Source organism: Cydia pomonella, chromosome 6 (assembly GCF_033807575.1).
Source record: "Cydia pomonella isolate Wapato2018A chromosome 6, ilCydPomo1, whole genome shotgun sequence".
Classification (NCBI taxonomy): Eukaryota; Metazoa; Arthropoda; class Insecta; order Lepidoptera; family Tortricidae; genus Cydia; species Cydia pomonella.
In genome coordinates, this window is record NC_084708.1 from 18030249 (window position 1) to 18049445 (window position 19197).

The window sequence follows — 19197 nt, forward strand, 5'->3', positions numbered from 1 at the left end:
AATTTGCGGCATATGAAACTTTTATTCAATGGAAAATCAGCAAAAACGTCCAGTCTTTCTTGGAAAACATGTTGGTAACTTACTTTAATGAACTGGCAAATAAGTGTCTAGGTAAAAGCCCAGCACGCTTTGGTGCAATTATTCGATGTTAAAACTGTAAGCCACCATTTTGAAAATTGTACTTTTACTGTTTTGACAAAAATAAAATCTAATTTATAAATTTTGTTTTTTCCTCGCAAGTGTGTTGAAAAACGTCGTATGAAACGCGTGTGCCAGGGATCGGAAACCGGTATTTTTTGTATGGGAACGAAAACGGTATTTTTTCGTTCTTTGTTAATTACTTCATTTCTAATTAGGCAATCTAATAATACGAAGTCGTTATCTGAAAACACAACTGAGTCCTACATTTAGAGTATAAAATAAACCGGAATATATGGTTATTCGATGTTTTTGCAAAAAACCGGTTCCGATCCCTGGCGTGTGCATTAGTCATTACCCACATCGGCTTTCTTATTGCGCGCTCGCTTACAGCTCGCGCGCACAATATCGCCTCGTGTGTAATGACCAGCTTAGCACACTCGTACCATAATGTACTAATATAGAACTTGTGTTTAAAAATAACCGCTATCTATGTTTTCCTAAAAATGGTGCTTTATTTCATGCATGGTGTGGAATAATTTATTTTAAATATAGTCGAATACCCTATTGCGGGTACCTTGCCAGTCAACCATAGGGCAAATCTGAAATGTGTCAAGGTAGGTGCTGCAGTGACAAAACATTTTACCTCCTTTTCTACATAATTAGGCGTAGGTAGCTGTCTTTTTATTTTCATTGTATGAAACCCAAAATCAACAATAATCTTTCTTTTACCCGGTCTCCCTCATTGAAGTCGGTTTTTTTTATTATCTTAGTGTCAGTTTCAAGTATTTGTTCTGTATTTTTAAAAACTTCAAATCAATATTAGGTTTGAGTCAGGTTTCTTAAGTTTGACTGATTGACTGCCGCTCCGACAATATTGTCGTATTCACGGAACCCAATTCAGATTATACATTTGATTCCTTAAAGATCGTTTTGGTGATTGGTGCGCATCTCACACACGACTTTCACTTGGGTGTGAGCGATCTTTAAGGTCGTATTACACCATTTTCTTTTAGCACGATTGTGAAGGACCTGGTAGTGCATTTGGACTGCACTCTGAGCTGGAGACCGCAGTTTTCCGGTATCAGTCGGAAGGTTACTGGCGCCCTTCATGCACTTCTTTGGATTTTTCTTTGGCTCAGGCACTTCTTGCCTGTTTAAACCAAAACATTATTAAGTTAACACTTTAATCTTACCCATTATCGACTGATGGTGATATGTGTTATCCGGACTTAAACAAAGAAATTCTTAACAAGTTGTACCGGCTCCTTAATAAATGTGTCCGTTTAATCCTGTCTTCAAAAATATGCACACTTGTACTCATTTCTCACACAGCTCGGCTCCCTATCTGCACTCTCTAGTCTGTTCTCAATAACCCACATTCCCCTGAATATTTCAAATCCTTCTTTCACTTTTTTGGTGCCTTTCGTGACGGTAAGCTTCGCTCTACCGGCAATCTCTCTCTTCCGTCGAATTCCGCCATTAAGGTGGCGCCTCGGGCATTGTCTTTGCCCTAACATTAGGAAGGCACCTAACAAGTATTATGCTTTAAAAAAATCTGTGCGTGATTTCTTTGCTAGCAGTTCAAAGAATTATGATCCTAAAAGCGCTTCAATAAGTTCCACGTGTTGCAATATGTAGTTATTTATGATACAAGTCCGGAAAGTAGGAAATTCGCAACGAGTTGTGATACATTAAACATGACAGTTATAATACTTATAACATGTAGTCATCCTTATGCAACATAAAACATTTGCATACAAGACACAGGTACCATCATGACTCCTGAGGCACACAAAAGAAAATGACTAAGAAATGAAGTGAAAAACGAAAATGAAAAGAAAAACAAATTAAAGTTTAGATTATTTTATTTTCTCAATACAGTTGACAGTTTAACTTTCGTTTATTGTCACGAGTGTTTTCGTTCAAGTAAAAATATTTTTATTAAAATCTCATATCAATTACAGTAATATACGTTGTCGTAAAAAAACACTGGGGCAGTAGCTGCTAGCACATTAATGCTCAATAGGAATTAATTTGGAAATTAAGATAAGGCTAATCACTCACCATTGAAGTGTTCTACTGTTTGTATAAGTTATCATTAATAACAAAGATTCAAAGTCCCAGAAGCAACACTTCCCTGGCGACTAATCGCTAAATATAAGCGGTTCGTTGGGTCAAATACCTATAAGAGCAAACACAACTCATTTACATTACAACCTATAGTTTTTCGACAATATGTCAGTTAAAATTGTATAAAAATAAACTATACAATGATGCACTACTCGTCGTAGGCACCTCGCTTACCTAGTGTAAACGTTCCGCCTTGCAGACCATTCGTCCGGCCGCGAATAACCAGTTATTAGAAAATTAAACAGATTTTGAAATCTGAAAATAGTGAGGAGCATAGCTGCTTAATATACAAATATTTGTGCGTGTATTTCAACAGTTGCCATTCGCTAGTATTAAAATAACTTTTTATTCGCAGCCAAACATCGTCCGCCTATGCTAAAACTATATTTACAGAATATCATTATGTTATATGCGTATAAATTAATATAATCTAATAAGTACTTTGCACAAAATGTCACAACGTTATTGGTTAGTTCCCTTATGAGGTCTGCGCCGAACGCGGCCGGAGCCCGCGCCTTTATACTTACCTTGTACTCTGAATACTGTGTTTTGATCGTTAAATGCAGTCTTCACAATTTTATATGAACGTTTACCTAAAGATCACAAATTACAGTTAGATATCTAGGTAATCTCATAAATAGCTTCTTAACCTAACGCTACGAGTAACTAAATAATTTGTACAATAAATCTGAGATTTCTTACAGACTTCACTGGTGAAAGAATAATCATAAACGTAAAATAAATAATATCATAAATTACATAATAATAATAATTGACCACAGTCTTTAGAGAAGGTATAAAATATAACAAGAAGCATTATGGAGACAAATGGACATGTCTTTAAAATAGGAACACACAGAATTAAAATGATATTTGGTCTTTAAAGATTCAACCTCGAGTTCACACTGAATCACGCGTCACCGCTACAATCACTAGTGCCTTCGTGGAATGCCTTCACCCAATAGTATGACTAGAGCCACGGGGGGTTTAATTAGCAAATTCCTAACCGTGTGGCTGAATTATAATATTGTACACTTCAAAAAACATTTTTAAGACAATATTATTTGTAAGTTTACTAATTTTAACTGCCCTTGGTCCCAGTATTACTACGGCTGCTTAAATACAAACCAGCACTTTCAAAACAAAATATGTAGCCTCCACTGTATCTAATTGTTATTTTCATGAAATGTTAACTTAAAATTACAATCTTCGTAATACTGCCTCAAGGCTTTGAATACAAACATCGCTACGCACCTCAAGACGTCTTACGATCCACAGACACGATTGTGTAACTTTAGACAGAGATATCGTTTCCTACTTATAACGATCAGAGCCAAAGAAAACAAATAATGCGATATAGTCTTACTTCACAATTATGAAACTACACACTTGAGGGTATCAAGTTGCTTAGTTCGAATGTTCAATGCCTCGACGAGTCACTCTCGTGGCCCGAGTCTCGTCCGTTCTCGCGCGGCGAGGCGCGGTGCTCCCTTTCTTCTCTATACCGGTCCCGTCTATCTCTGGACCGATCCCGGTCTCTCTCACGGTCTCTGTCGCGATCCCGGTCCCGATCTCGGTCCCTGTCACGGTCTCTGTCTCGGTCTCGGTCGCGGTCACGGTCGTCGTCGCGATCCCGGCGGCGGTCGCGGTCGTAGTAGTGGTACGAGCGTCGAGATTTTCGGTCACTGGGTGTCACCACCTCCACCTTTATGTTCGCTGTGGCCGTCACCTGCAAAGAAACATTTATAATGTTTTTAATAACTTGCCAGTGTTGATGTTATTAAAACCCAACTAAAATTAATTAAATTATTTTCTTGAAATATTCGTAGGAATCGTAGGTATAGCAGCACTGTCACGCCATCACCGCGAATGGCACATCAGTTAGAATGAACTGTTAAACCGCGCTCCTTACCGATGTCGACTTGCAATCTTACACTCGAATTATAAATATTTCACATATTCATAACATCCATTTACGTTTCCTACCTTAGTCGTAATAGATCCAGAGTGCGAAGTCTTGGTCGGCGTAGAGCGGCCGCTATTCGAGTCACTCCCGTTGTACGTAGTTGTCTCCACTACCACCTCTGGTTGTACCACGATGGACTGCATGGAGGATTGAGCGGATTGCCCCGAGCTGTGCCAGCTCGGCTCCTCGGTGATGGTGGTGAGCGAAGGAGCGCATGAGCGCGGCGATGGCTTGTTGCGAGATTTGTCCGAGTTCGATTTTCGACTCGCTATGGGCGAGCATTTCGGGGACGGAGTTGATAGTCGCTCAGGGTGCTCTAAAGGGCGAACCTGATAAAATATAATTATATTTTATAAGCTGCAAAAGCTATCGTAGACAATACTGTAATTTACTTATTTATTTTAGATCAGCTGCATAAAAAGATCAGCCCACGTCAGCTAGCTACGACTAAGTTGACGAGGCCACTTATCTTTTAATATCATGGTAAACATTACGGGAAAAGTAACGACTGATTAAAGATTTATAAAAAGAGCCAGAGGCCTTTAAATAAGTTTGCCATCATTTCACATAAGTGATAGATTTATTAACTCACCTCAGCAGCGGGTCCCAACAGCGCCAGCACGATAGGGAAGAATAAGAGTCCGTTGATCAAGCCGAGGATAACAAGCGCCAGCAGCAGCCTCAGAAACAGCCGGGCGACGAAGCCGAACTCGCTGGTGGCCAGCATGGAGGCCGCCAGCGCGGCTGCAAGCGCACCATGCAGCACGGGCGCCAGCACCGCCTCCACGGCCAGCATCGCGCGCCGGCGACGGCAGCCGATGGATGTTACGAAGGCCTAAAAAAAATCTAAGTTAGAAACGACGCCAGGATCAAACTGCGCTCGTCTAATAAAATTTATATTTGCGAAGGCTTGTTATCCAAGTGATTTCAAATGGAACCAATGTCTAAGCGATTAACGTTTGGTTTCAAAAACGGATTAACAGACTCTGAAGATCTAGGAAATACATGATACCAGTAACAACTAGAAAGCAGTTAGCAGCAGCATCCAAGAAATAAACATTATGGGATAATCTTATACGAATTACCCTGTCCCATAGTATGCGCTTGTGTTGAAATGTTTACGTAATTGCGAAAATGTTGAAATCTCAATTTTTGCAAAATGTGTAAAGGTTTGCAATTGGATACGTACCAGGCAAAGGTGAACGGTGAAGTGCACGCCCCTGCCGATGGCGAGCACAAGCAGCACAGCGGGCACGGCGGACAGCTTGACGCCGAGCGCGGCCATGGTGCCTACCAGCTGCAGCACCAGCAGCGCCAGCGACAGCGTCACCAGCAGGGCCGCCCACGCGTTCAGCAGAAGCACCATTACCGCCTGAGGAAGATACAAACTTTTGTTATTAATGACATTATAAAATCCACTCATCAAATTGGTTTCAAAAGGGTTTTAGAGTATTCAGTATCTAACAAATCTTATAAGGTTAACTAAGTTACTCTTAAGCTCTACTTTAAAATTATTTATATGTGATTATAATATTAAGGTGGGCCATCCGCAGAAAATACGGCATACATTCTTACCGCACAAGAATATTCTTATGTGATGACTGTTTAGTAATAGAAAAAGTCATTGAATTACATAAAATATGTAGGTTATCAAATGTAATAAAAAAATAACTTGTTTGAAATGTATGCTTACAATAAAAACTGCAGCTAAAGCGCACCCCAATGCGTACATCAATGACGTCCGCAGATATAAGTATTGCTCCCAGAACAGGAACGGGATCCCTGATGGAAAGTTGGCCAGCCCCTTTGCTTCAAACTTCAGGCAAAGCTCGCGTACAGACATTATTAAGTTCTTTATATTCTCAGTGTCCGTGAGGCCAAACAGGTAGAATGGCAGTTGGGTGTAAATAAGCGGCGATGATTTTGGAATTTTCAAGTCAGTATCTTTAGGAAAATGTGTCCATCTCTTTGGTTGGGGTTTCAGGTTTCCTTGGGATGCGCCATAAGCCAGAGCATCGTTAGTGGCCCACGCAGACAGGTAGTTGTAGAAAGCCTTCGGATTAATTATGCCCTCCTTGTCGACTAGTCGGTGGCCGTTCTTCACATCCTTGATAAGCGACTTGTCGATGGGATTGTCTACGTGTCCGGTTTGTACTAGTAGTTTGTATGCCAGTATGCCCTCGTCACTTGCATTATTGAACAAAAATTCGGATGTTATACATCCGTTGGCGAAGTCTCTATCAAATGCATCTTGGAGATCTAACAGCCAGTCCCGAAACAAACTCAGCCAGAACTTTGTAAGTCCTCCATTGTCGTTCTTTATGATGTTCGGAATTCGTACAAACTGATCGTGGTATTCGTAAAGAAGCTTCTGGTTGGTGGGATATTCGAAATCGCCTTGCGTGACTGCGTACATATTATAGAAGCCGAAGTACTTTTCTTGCCGCGAGAGGAACTCGTGTTCATCGGTGTTTTCAGGTACAATGTCAGTTAGATCGAGTCCGTCTTTAACCTTCGTCGCTCCCCAGACACTTGCTAAGATGACAGCGATCAACGCTAGCATTGACGTCACCTAAAAATGGAAGCAAAGTTCAGATCAATCAAGAAAACTAGTATAGCTAGGTGGATTTTAACTGGGACTAGATAAAAAATACGAACCTTAACATCAGGCCGCATGATAAATGGCGTGTAATGAGTCTTCGCCCACTTGGTGAGAGACAGACTCAAACAACACGGTTTCTTTGCTTCAGCGCCTCCATTGTTTGGGTCTAAAGGCTGTCTACTTGTATCCTTCACAGCATTCTGAAACAAAAATAAAGGTGAATGGGTTGAAATTTAGGAATAAGACTGGCGATCACAATTTAAGGTTATTTTCAATTCTAGGCATGACATGAGACTGTATGATTTACTAACCTTGTCAATCTTTCCACTACGTGTAGTGGATCTTCCACTCGTTCGTTTGACCCGACTGGGAAGCGGGCTTTCTGGCATTATGCAGCACAACAAGTCGGAACGGGCAGCCGATCGCCGTCGCAGGTCCAAAGAGATCATCGCCGGAAATACCAGCAACATCGATCCTAGGTTGAATAGTAAGAGGATAGCAGCCTGTAATAAAAGAAAAAAATCTTTGAGAATAATTAATAAGTTAAGACTAAAAGCGCAATGCGTTTACAGGTATTTTGCGAAATGGCCAAGTGTTGAGGATGATTATCACCGTCGATTACCAAATCGTTCACCTTCGATGAACAAATACATCTTGATGAAATATTGGTGCAGGAATTGCTTGTGATGATAAAACCTTCGTATTCGTAAATGTTCAACTACTTAGCCAGTACGTAAGCTTAATTACATACCTGAAGACAGAAGGCACGCAGCGCTGGTATTGGTAGGAGTGCAGCAGCCAAGAACGCCATGGCATTGCAAAGCGACGCCAGTAGTACGCTCAGGCCGCTTTTCTTGAGCACCAAGCCAGTTCTCTCTTCTCGTGGCACGTCTCCCGACTGTTCCACGTACGTATGCGTGAGAAGGAACATATCCTGCACGCCTAGACCCAGCGCTAGGAAGGGCACGATCTGTGTACTAGTTGCATTGAATGGAATACCTGAAAATTATAAAATACCAGTTATATACCTCCATATTATGTCTGCGGTTAAATTATAATTTGTAATGTAAGGAAAGTAATTATGACAATAAAACTCAAAACAAATAAAATGATGATCACCTAATAGAGCACAAAAGCCTAATCCAGCGGCAACTGACATAGAAAGTAGAAGCACTCCAGCAATGCCTACTCCTGCTTGAGAACGGACGGGATCCTGCCATTGCATCAACGTAACGGCAACATAAATTAACTGAAAACAATAGAAATTTTAATAAAACAAATGAATTTAAAAGAAAAAAACGGAACGTTGTACAGGCATATGAAAAGACTTACCATGATCATGTATCCTACAACAATGTTCTTAAGGGATAGTTCAGAGAATTTTCCTAGTATGTCGTTCAAAGTTGACGTGGAGAACGGATGGAAGGTGTACCAAGGTGATATGGATGCTGCCGTTTTTCTTACTTCCTGTAATGTATATAATGGAAAATATTATTTACTGCTGTTATTCATCAGCAGTTTCACTTCATCAAATGTCACTTCTACAAATGTACTTAAATGCTTGTTTTGTTGATGAAAATACTAAGATCACTATATAATATGGGCCTTTAACATTTGAGGATTCCATCGATTCCTATGGACCCCATGGTCGAAACTCGAACTTGACAAAAAATTGTCTTTAAATCAATCTAATTTGCTTAACAAACACATCGAAGACGAAAAATCGCCAAGCGGGAACTATGCGTCGTCGTCGTTCCATTCTGATCATCATTACGAGTAGCAGTTTGACTTCATCAAACGTCACTTTTATAAATGTTGAGCTTGATTAGTTGATGAAAATACGAAAATCATTATATGTATGCCTTTCACATTTGAAGAGTTCCCTCGATTCCTTATAGATCCCATCATCAAAACTGAGTTTTGACAAAAATCTTGTCTAGATACAATATTTCAAATACCATTTCCAAAGGTATCTTTTATCTGATATCTTAGATACTTGACTAGCTGTTACGTTACGAAATAAAGTTTATGAGCTTGGTTTTGAGACAACACTTACAGTTGCGAACTTTCGTTGCCAGGCGTCCAGTATACTAGCGGCCTTCTCCTGGTTCCAGCCGACATGGTGCACCTTGTGGCTCTCGGACCAGTACTCAAACATCTCGCGCTCGCCCATCAGCTGCACGACGGACTGCAGGGCGCGCGCGCTGCGCAGCGCTGACGTGTTGTTGCGTGTCACCCCGCCGACTATCAGCTGCTCCGGCCAGTGCATGTACGCCGCTGCGAACCCGTAGCACCCGTTCGACAACACGGCCGCCACGTCTGGAATCTAAACAACCGAAAACTTAAAACTCCCGACACATTGAAACGTATTCATTACCGAGCACCAAGTGTCACCTGCTCCGGACGACATAGTTACGAACAAAGGGTGTCGCAAGATTTACGAGGTTTCCGTGGAACTGTACGTTTGTGTGTATCGGGTGGCGAGCATTATTGATAGTGTCATTGTGACGGCGATAGCGGCGGCAAACGAGGCCCATTGAAGCGTGTACAATGCGCCCGTATAATGCGGGGTCCGGCTGCGCGGGCGCAGGGAACAATGCGCGCCCGATCTGCGCCGCGGCCCTTCGCCGAACGTGGGTGGCGGCAACCCGCGCCGAGCCGACCCCACAAAAACGGGCCCTACCTACTCGACACATTCGACTGCGTTTCCAATGTAGCCCACGAGTATTCGATAGTCAGTTTGTAAAATATTGCACAACCGAACAAATGCCTCAATAAGTTTAAATTTTACTTTAAGACATAATTCAGCGTTTCCACTTTCTGGACGATAGTGTCATTATGCAGCGTTCAGTGTGTAATTAGCATCGGAACATAACTTTCTCGTGGCGCGACTGCAGCGAGCGAACGGCGACGCGCCGGCAGGTAGCCGCCATCTGCCGTCGGCGACCGCTTTCATCCCGTCTTATTACCGTTTCCAAAAATACTTTATTATTATGAAAAGTATTTAAGGTTTATGCGTTGGACTCGATAAAGTTATTTTATTTGTCGTGATTCTACATGTTTTATTTATGTGCCAGTAAAACCGTCGTAAATTGAAGTCTTCATAAAAGGACCGGGAGTTGCCGTAATAGTCCCTAATGTGAGTCTCATGGTATCACGGTAGTGTAACAAATCACTATGTACGGAGTTTGATCTCATTCGTATTTAAAGTTTACAAAAAAAGGGTTTTTAGAGTAACTAAAATGTCACATTCTTGTTGAATAAACAGGTTGCTGGAAAAGCTTGACGGGACTATATAAAATACCTACTATTAGAAGTTATAGATACTTTTTTAAGTATATCCTTAGTCTTAAGCTGGCACAAAATACGTTATATGGACACTATTTGCCATTATTTGATGTAGTTACACAGATACACAAAGTGAAAGTACCTGGCCGTTTTTGTTGGGTGCAGTGTCTGGACACTGCGTATCGGTGGGGTCCAGGCACGGCTTCTTCATGTAGGCGGACGTGATACCAGCTCTCTTCATGTACGCCTCCATCGTGCTCAGCGGGAACTGGATCTTCAGTCCTTTTACTTCTTCTAACACCTCTTGTGGGTTTAGCTGCGTCCATTTTAGTTTGTGTTGAAGAAAACTGGAAATATAATGTTGATTGTAAGTCAACGTACATAGTTGAAAAGGGTATGTTTCGTACGATAACTCATATAACGGTATTTTGAAATTATCAATAATATCTATAAATGTTTTCCTTAGTTGCAGCTGAACAGTTTATGATCCCATCAAATCAAATGTACTACATCATAACAATACTATTAAGATGATAAAAAAAGAACTTACGGTACAGATATCGGATAATCCGGGCCTAGCAATTGGGATCCTTCCCAGAAACAATCAAGTGGCGTTATAATGGCGCATGGGATGATGTTTTCGAAGATCTTTTCTATGTGATACTCCTCGAAATCGGGTATGCTCGGACTGTAGCAGAGGTCTTTGAGCCTCCACTCAGTGTCGTACATGTGAACCGTTACCCTAGTTGCTGCCTTTACCACCTGTAAATATAAATATTAAACCTTGAGTATCCGAATAGCTAAAACACCTAAGATTCTATGATATACATAAATCATTTTTTCAATTAAAAAGTGGTATTTAAGAACGCTTAATTACCTCTAGATGATCAAGGAGTGCTTTCGCGTGAAGTAGTGACGCATCCGGGTCCTTAGCAGTCTGGATGATGAGCTGATGCGTTGAAGAATCTGTTTCGCCCAAGGCCTTAGCGATATACTTCAGTTCCGCTTCTAATCTGCCACCCTCTGAAGCAAATAGATAAAATTGTAAGAACAATAGGTATGCAGATGAGTTTAAATCATTATACACGCCGGTGAGCTTACACCTAGGCAAAGTCGACATTGCCGACAAATCAATATATAGAATGTACTACCACATAAAGAGTAAGGCTTTAAAAGAAGATAATGAAAATGCAATCTAGTTTACATTGAAACATTTTTTCTTTATCGTAAAACGAGACAGGTCTCGAATGCCGTGGCCCATTAATGTAAATCGTCGTTTTAATGCGATAGACGTTATAGGCACAGACAACTTAATTTAGTTATTCGTTAGTTGTCACAACTTAACGTTGGTAAAATAAGATTTTTTTATTTTATTTGTATGCAAGTTTGTCTTAAATGAAACATTTACAGGACAATAAATAGGTTTTTTACTTTGTCATTATAGCATACACGATGTTGCCATTTCTCGTTGGATATCTGTGTTAGGATCGACAAAAACTATTTCTTATTTTAGCTATCCCATCAGCACCCACGGCTTATTGGTGAGTGTCGACACATTTGTCAGGGGAGGCAGCCGCGATAGTTAGCGCTCCGCTCGTGATTTATCTACACGTGGGGACCGCTATCGGTTTCTTCGCACCACTTACATGGCATCCTCGGCATTAATTATACTGAGTGAAATTCAACCGAACTGAAACCTTCACTGGTTTAAAGTAGTCATAGATTATCCAAAACTAGAAATATCACTCCTTCTTCCCACTTTGTTCCTCCCTATACTGAGTGCCTATATACCGCGAACATCGAAAAATCGAATGCAAGAGCGATAGGCCCTCCGGAGTATGATGAACTGCAAAACAATGCACTTGTGACTTTATTGCGGCTTTGTCTCTCAGTCACCGACATAGCACCTATCAAAGAGGGGTTATACGCTGTTCGCTTACTAAGTTGCATAATTAAATTATTTCGAAATTCCAGAGAAACGATGTAATAAACACAAAAAAAAATAGATTTTGTGGTCAGTTTTTTCTTTTGCCATATACCTAAGCGAGCATAATACAAGAAAAGCAATTTTTTCACTGGTCTTTAATCTCTGCATCCCACTAGAAAAAACCAAAGTCACATATATGAAAAGACCAAACTGGAAATCGAAAGGTATTTTAAAATCCAGTAAAATCAAACGAAAGATACACGTCACCAATCAAAAAACAAAAAATAATAGGCTCACTCTGATGAAGTATAAAAAATACTGTAAAATATTAAAAAATGCCATTAGAAAATCTAAGATTATATCAAACGATAGATACATTTCAAATAGTACAAATAAGCAAAAAGCTACATGGGGCTTAATAAAATTAAATACCTGTTCCACGAATACAATACCAATAACTTTAACGAAAATAGACAAAGATGGAACAACATTTGAAAACCCTCAAGACATAGCACAAGCATTTAATAAACATTACACATTCCAAAATATATTAAATACGTTTGACCCCAAAGAATATAAATATAAATTAAATTGTATCCCAAATAGTATTTTTTTGACTCCGGTTGATACTAGTGAAATTAAAAAGATTGTGGCCTCTTTAAAAAATAAAAAATCCTCGGGTCACGATAATATACCAATTCAAGTAGTTAAATCATCTGTGGACTACATTTCAGACCCTCTTATGCACATTATAAATTTAACGCTTGAAACTGGAATATTCCCCGATGACCTTAAGAAAGCAATAATAAAACCACTCTATAAAAAAGGAAACAAAACCAACTTGAGCAACTACAGACCCATAGCTTTATTACCTACTTTTTCTAAAATTTTTGAAAAGGTAATACACATTAGATTAACTAAATTTCTTAATCAAAATAAAATCCTGAACTCATGCCAATTTGGATTTCAAAAGGGGAAATCTACTACAACAGCTATATTTGAAACGTTAAAGCTTGTTTGGGAGAGTGTAAACAACAAAAACCTTTGTGCCTCCCTCTTGATCGATATGTCAAAAGCTTTTGACTGCGTAAACTTTGACATTATTCTAAAACAGCTTGAAAATATCGGAATAAGAGGAAATGCTCTTCAACTATTTTACACTTATTTGTACAATAGGGAGCAAGCTGTAGAAATTGTTAGTTACAATGCTCAGACAAAAACAGTTGCACGGGTACAGTCATCATTTGAGAAAGTTCAGCTTGGAGTTCCCCAAGGTAGTATTCTCGGCCCACTCCTATTTTTAATATACCTAAATGAACTTCCAAATATAGTTGACGTACCGTGTACTTTATATGCAGATGACGTTACTCTTTTGTTCTCAAATGAAAATACATATGAAAACATGCAAGAACATATAAACAGTGTACTAACAAACATTTTAAAATGGCTAAACAGTCTTAACCTCCGTGTCAACCTAGATAAAACTAAACTTATACAATTTAGAAATTATAAAACTGTGCCTGAATCTATTGTAGCGTCAAATGCGAATACGTCAGTAGATGACGTAAGCCATGTTAGTTTTCTCGGCGTTGAAATAGATACACATTTAAATTGGAAGGCACATATAAATGAGCTAAATAAAAAAAATTCTAGTAGATGCTATGCTTTATCGATATTGTCAGAAACTTGCTCCGAAAAAATTGTTATCAGTGCATATTATGGAACAGTCTACCCATTACTGACGTACGGAGTAATTTTTTGGGGAAATTCTGTTGATGTTGATAAAACATTTATATTGCAGAAAAAATGCTTAAAAACTGTTTTTAGAATGTAGATGGATGAATCGCTACGTGAAGTGTTTAGAGAGAAGCGCTTTTTGACCCTTACCGGTATTTATATATTAGAATTAAGCCAATTTGTAAAAAAACACCCTGAATATTTCACAAAGCGTTCATGCAAAGAAAATATCAGATCACAATATAAGTACAATATGGTACTTCCGAGAACTAGCACCTCAATATATAAACAAAGTACGTTCATATCTGCTATTAATGTCTTCAACCATCTGCCAAACGAAATAAAAAGCCTCGAAGGAAATACTTTTAAAAGATGCTTAAAAAACTTTTTAATAGACAAAGTTTTCTATAATTTAAAAGAATTTTATAACTATGTAAACCTAAATGTATATTAAAATATAGTTTAAGATAAAATACTAAAACCTAGTTTAAGTTAAAAATAATTGTATACCCGAGAAGGGTAAAACTGTTGATACTCATCAAAAAATGTACCTAAGTCATATTCTTGTACCTACACAGTTTGCACAATAAATATTTCTGATTCTGATTCTGAAAGGCGTCAGACACATACCTATAACCCAATATTTAGGCTGGTAAAAGTACAGACGTCTTCATAACAAGTCAATTCATTATCTTGAATTGAAGGCAGGTGCCTTTTAAAATACGCACAGCAGGTAAGCTAAAATTGGGCATCGAAAAAAATTATAGGTGGTTTGGTGAGTGGTAACGTCGATGTTTTTAGAGGACCATGCAAAAAAAGCGTAAAAGTCACACAAATATAGACCTTATTTTAAGCCTATAAGAATTTGAAGAATTCGTATATAGGTGGTTTCCCATTATCGTTCCAATTAACACCCAGCCATTGATTTATAGGTCGTTTTGTCACATTTTTGCTTGAACTAAATTAGGTGTGAGAAAATAAGCACAAGTGATGCTGACTTTATTAGATACCTGCGTAAAAATTTAATCTGACTCTGTTCGATTTAAATATATGTTTAAATCTGAACGAGTGCTATAATAAACTAATCAGTCGTAAGTACGAATGAGGGTGTACATAGTTGTTCGCAGTAAGTTGGACCTTACGTAAACACCGCAAAAACTTCACTCGTTTTGTTAACATATTTTAAATTTGTCTAAATTATTACTTTCTTTAAATCTGTTTGTAATTATATTATTAAAGAAATTCGTTTGGTCGTCTCTCTTAATAGCAAGTACTACTTCCACTCGATTCTTGACTTTCACTTGCTTGTGACTTGTGATACTCATTTATCATGAGTATCATGATCATGACACTCTTATATCTTTGCGATTTTGGACTACAGAGATTAAAATAAGGTGTTTTGAAAACAAAATCAGCATTGAAAACAGTGTAACTGACTTGCGATTCTGTACAACCTGTTTTCAAAGTTTGAGCTGCTTACGTTACACGTACGAGTAGGTAGGTAGCGTACTATGTTCACGATGCGCGTGTGTTGTTTGGTGAAGCGTTACAGAGAATCGCCGCTGGCGCGGTGTAACTGTCTCGAGCAATGCATGCATTCTTGTCGGATCTGCATGCGCGGGCAAAGAATTTCTTGGGAGAAACAGCGCAACATGGCTCTGAAATCCTTAAGAACCAAAAGAACTAAATCGGAGAGGTTCTCCTGAGTGACCCGAGTCTTTAGCCTCGCCTGTCCGCAGTGAGCGGCCGGAATGATACCCCTGTGTAACGCCCTCGCTTCACACGGGGAACGCTTTTTATTTTGGTCGCTAATTTATAGGGTGATGCCACGAGCGTTCAACCGATCGCAGCAGTCGACGGCTTAACGAGAACTGGTGATAACCATTTTTAGACTTCCTTCTTTATTTTGTGTCAACTTAAGTACGATATTTTAAACGACGCGCCGGGTGTCTACCCATTTTATAAATTGACGACAGGTGACAACGTCAATTTTTATTAAAAATACATACATTATTTTATGTTTCGGTACCGATGATATATCAAGCAAGACTTCATGAGTTGTATTCAAAGTTGTTCAATGTATTAGTAACATTGATTGTACATACCTATACCTACTCGTTTTTATAATGTTTACGTTAAAATAAGTTAATTATTGATCATTAATTGTAAGGGTAGTGAAAAACAACCTGAGAATAGTTCAAGTTATTATTTTACAGCTGAATGAAAACCTAAATCCTCATTCAAATAAAGGCCCCAATTGATCACCTGTCATACGTATGTCATGCTAAATTCGGTCGCGGTCGCTCGCAAAACACTTTGTATGGAAATTAGTTTAATAAGCATTAAATTTACAAAGAGTTTTGGACAAAAAGTTGATGAAGACAGACTGGTGTGCCGGAGATTTTACCCTTATAGTTAGTCTATGGGTGTGTCTGTATGTTCGTCTGTCCGTCTGCGGCTTTGCTCGGTGGTCTTTAGTGCTAGAATACTGCAATTTGGTATGGATATACAAACCAATCACGCCGACAAAATGGTAGAATAAAAACTAGAAAAGAGGTATTTTAGGGCGCCTCTCCTACACGTAAAGTGGGGATGTTTTTTTTTTGTATGTGATATTGTTAGATCGGCCTATCAAAATTACTTAATAGGGGTCTTTGACAACCATTTTCTCACAGAGTTAATTCATCGTATTATACATATACAGTTAGTCATCTATCTTCGGAAATAGTCGATTCCAAAGAAAAAAAGGTGTCCCCCAGTAGGTTCAAAAGTTAGAGGAGAGGTTTGAACCATAGATCAAAATGAAAAACCTCGTGAAAATAAATCTTAGTAAAAACTTTCAATGAAAACTATAGCAAACATTATTGACTAAGCCGTTTTTGAGCTAGCGCAAAGTTTTCCTGTCTAAAGAGGCCCACTGATTACCAGTTCGTCGGACGATATCAGCCGGTCAGTTATTCGCGGTTGTCTGCTTTTGCGAATAACTGACAGGCCGGTATCGTCCGGCGAACTGGTAACTGGCCCCTTTAGTACAAACAACGGGTGCACTAAATTTTTTATAATTACTTTTCATATATATTATTATAGTTTAGTAATAACGTAATAAATGGCATACTACCGTAATACCTAATTAACGGCAAACATAATGTTATTATTGGTATAATTGGTCATAAGGTATATATTTACACTTCGTCTAATATACATTGCCATAATTATTACATACTCTAAAGCATATTATTTGTTCTAACAAGGGACATCACATAATTATTTGTGTGGCATAATGAGTGCAGGACATAAATGGGTTAGGTTAGGTTGGAACTGCGGCTCCGAACAAACAAATAACTGGGTTAAAATTTTCGTTGTCTTGTTTTTGTCCCCGAAAAGGTGACGGAATGCAGCTTTTTGTATGAGATGAAATTTAGTTTTATTAATTTTTAATGCAAAATATAATCTATAGCTAGAGAGACACAATAGGACTCTTACATTACAACATATAATATTATATCAAATGGCATTATAACAATTGTATGATAGTTTTTTTATAATTATATTAAGCATTACACACCCACAAACAACGACGTACAAAGCGCCGCGAAGGTACTCCCTTTTGCTGATTATACATGATGCTTACTAATAGCAGCCCCCTTTCAAGGCAGACTACTGTAATGGATGTGTAACTACGGAACTTTACACTGAGCATGGCCTGACATGCTCTTGGCCGGATTATTTATTAATTAAGGTCCACGTACATATAGGTAAACGTAGGTAGGTACGGTAGATAGAAAGGTAAACTAATAATAATAGATACGTAAACTTAACCGGAATCTTATTATTAGGAATTATATTGATTTTATCTTTAACTATTTTCGCACACTGCATAATCAAAATAATAAAACGTACATTAAATCACGTACGCTTCAAATAACTATATCTTATGAGCATACATCAGAGAGTTTGGTGCAAAATCGATTTCGTGTATTTATAACTTTGTTTATTGTAAAATAATTACCAAACTATGAATTAAAAATAGTTAGTAAGCTTCAAGTGTGCTTAGAAATGTTAAAATAGTATAGGTTTTTTCCTGTTTTTAGCTTCCCGCGCCATTAACCCCGATGGCTAGGTTCACACTGCGTTATTTTTTCCCGTAGGTATACCGTATACGGGATTTTATCGAGTTACAAATGAGATTACAAATTTTGCTGTCACTATATTCGATAAAATCCCGTTTACGATATACGGGACAAATTAACGTCGTGTGAACCTAGCCGATGGATGACTTTTCTTGGTCCTACTTCTGCTGCTAGATTTCTTGTACCGTTTTGATACTTTCATTCGCAAATAACGTAAGCCTGATTAAAACACATATAAGACCTAGGTACTTTACTTTAGACTGCAGTTATACCTATATAAAGAATTGTTATCAATCTCTGTTATCCTTGACCCTGCCACGCAAAACCGTTGAACCAGCCCGACGTAACATACTCGTAATGGCTGTTCAAGAGCAAGGCAGGAGCGCTCAACCTGTGGCGTGCTTTGTTCCTAAACATAGCTCACTCGCCGGATATTGAGGATTATCATAAAGCAAGTGGAATGGGATCGGCGCCCGCACACACAGGGCGCCTCTATTTTAACACCTACCGGAGTCGTGGGCGCAAATTACGACGCCAACGTAACTCTAGCTCGTTGGAAAGCGTAGAGATTGATTTAAGTATCGGATTGTCGACGCTATTAATATCGATCACGTTTCAATTTAAATGAAATGGTTGGGGAGCAGGAAGTAGTAGAATATATTGCGTAAAGTTTTTAATATAAGTAGTTCGTTTTTTAGTGTTAGAAAATTTTATAATTGCAAAAATTTGAAAATAGCTTTTTAAAAATTAGTTTGTATTACTTATGAAAGCCAAATAATGTAAATAGTCGTATATGATTTATAATTGTTACATATTTGCATAGAGCATCGCATCGCATTTCCTTCCTTCTAATGCTAAAAAAATAACTATAAATCGGATAAAGCCTTTTAGGTTAAATATTTCAATTTACCAACCCATACCGCACTAAATTGAGATGTCAACGGTTGCATAACATGGGGTATAATAAATAGTGCAGCGAGAAGCAGACAATGTAAGATCATGCGAGGCTATCACAACACACAACCTGCTTTTACTACCACACGACTTTTCTGATTCTGTAACTTTCAGGATTCAATTTGTGGAACACATATTCATTCTACATTCTCAGTATCATTGCTTCATCACGCAACACAGGAAGCAGTGTATAAGCGACAGTTAATGACCGGGTTGCAGATCAGCACAATGTGTAATTCACCGGATGATAAAACTCTTTAGATTGGCTTTGCAGGCTACGTGCGCGACCGGTGATAATGAAGTTTTGTAGTGTGATCGATCA

General features: G+C 38.7%; 1 protein-coding gene across 1 annotated transcript in view; it reads right to left on the reverse strand.

The window, feature by feature from the left end:
* Window positions 1–1988: 1988 nt before the first annotated feature.
* Window positions 1989–19197, reverse strand: part of LOC133519170 (protein patched) — a 31473-nt gene continuing 14264 nt past the window's right edge. The window contains exons 3-16 of the mRNA XM_061853131.1: window positions 11005–11150; window positions 10678–10889; window positions 10270–10474; window positions 8896–9165; window positions 8172–8306; window positions 7959–8088; window positions 7591–7838; window positions 7151–7342; window positions 6896–7039; window positions 5931–6809; window positions 5427–5609; window positions 4830–5072; window positions 4258–4566; window positions 1989–4000 (exon numbers count right to left, since the gene is read on the reverse strand). Coding sequence (XP_061709115.1) covers window positions 3692–4000; window positions 4258–4566; window positions 4830–5072; window positions 5427–5609; window positions 5931–6809; window positions 6896–7039; window positions 7151–7342; window positions 7591–7838; window positions 7959–8088; window positions 8172–8306; window positions 8896–9165; window positions 10270–10474; window positions 10678–10889; window positions 11005–11150 — 3605 coding nt within the window. The 3' untranslated portion in view covers window positions 1989–3691. The remainder of the gene's footprint in view (window positions 4001–4257; window positions 4567–4829; window positions 5073–5426; window positions 5610–5930; window positions 6810–6895; window positions 7040–7150; window positions 7343–7590; window positions 7839–7958; window positions 8089–8171; window positions 8307–8895; window positions 9166–10269; window positions 10475–10677; window positions 10890–11004; window positions 11151–19197) is intronic.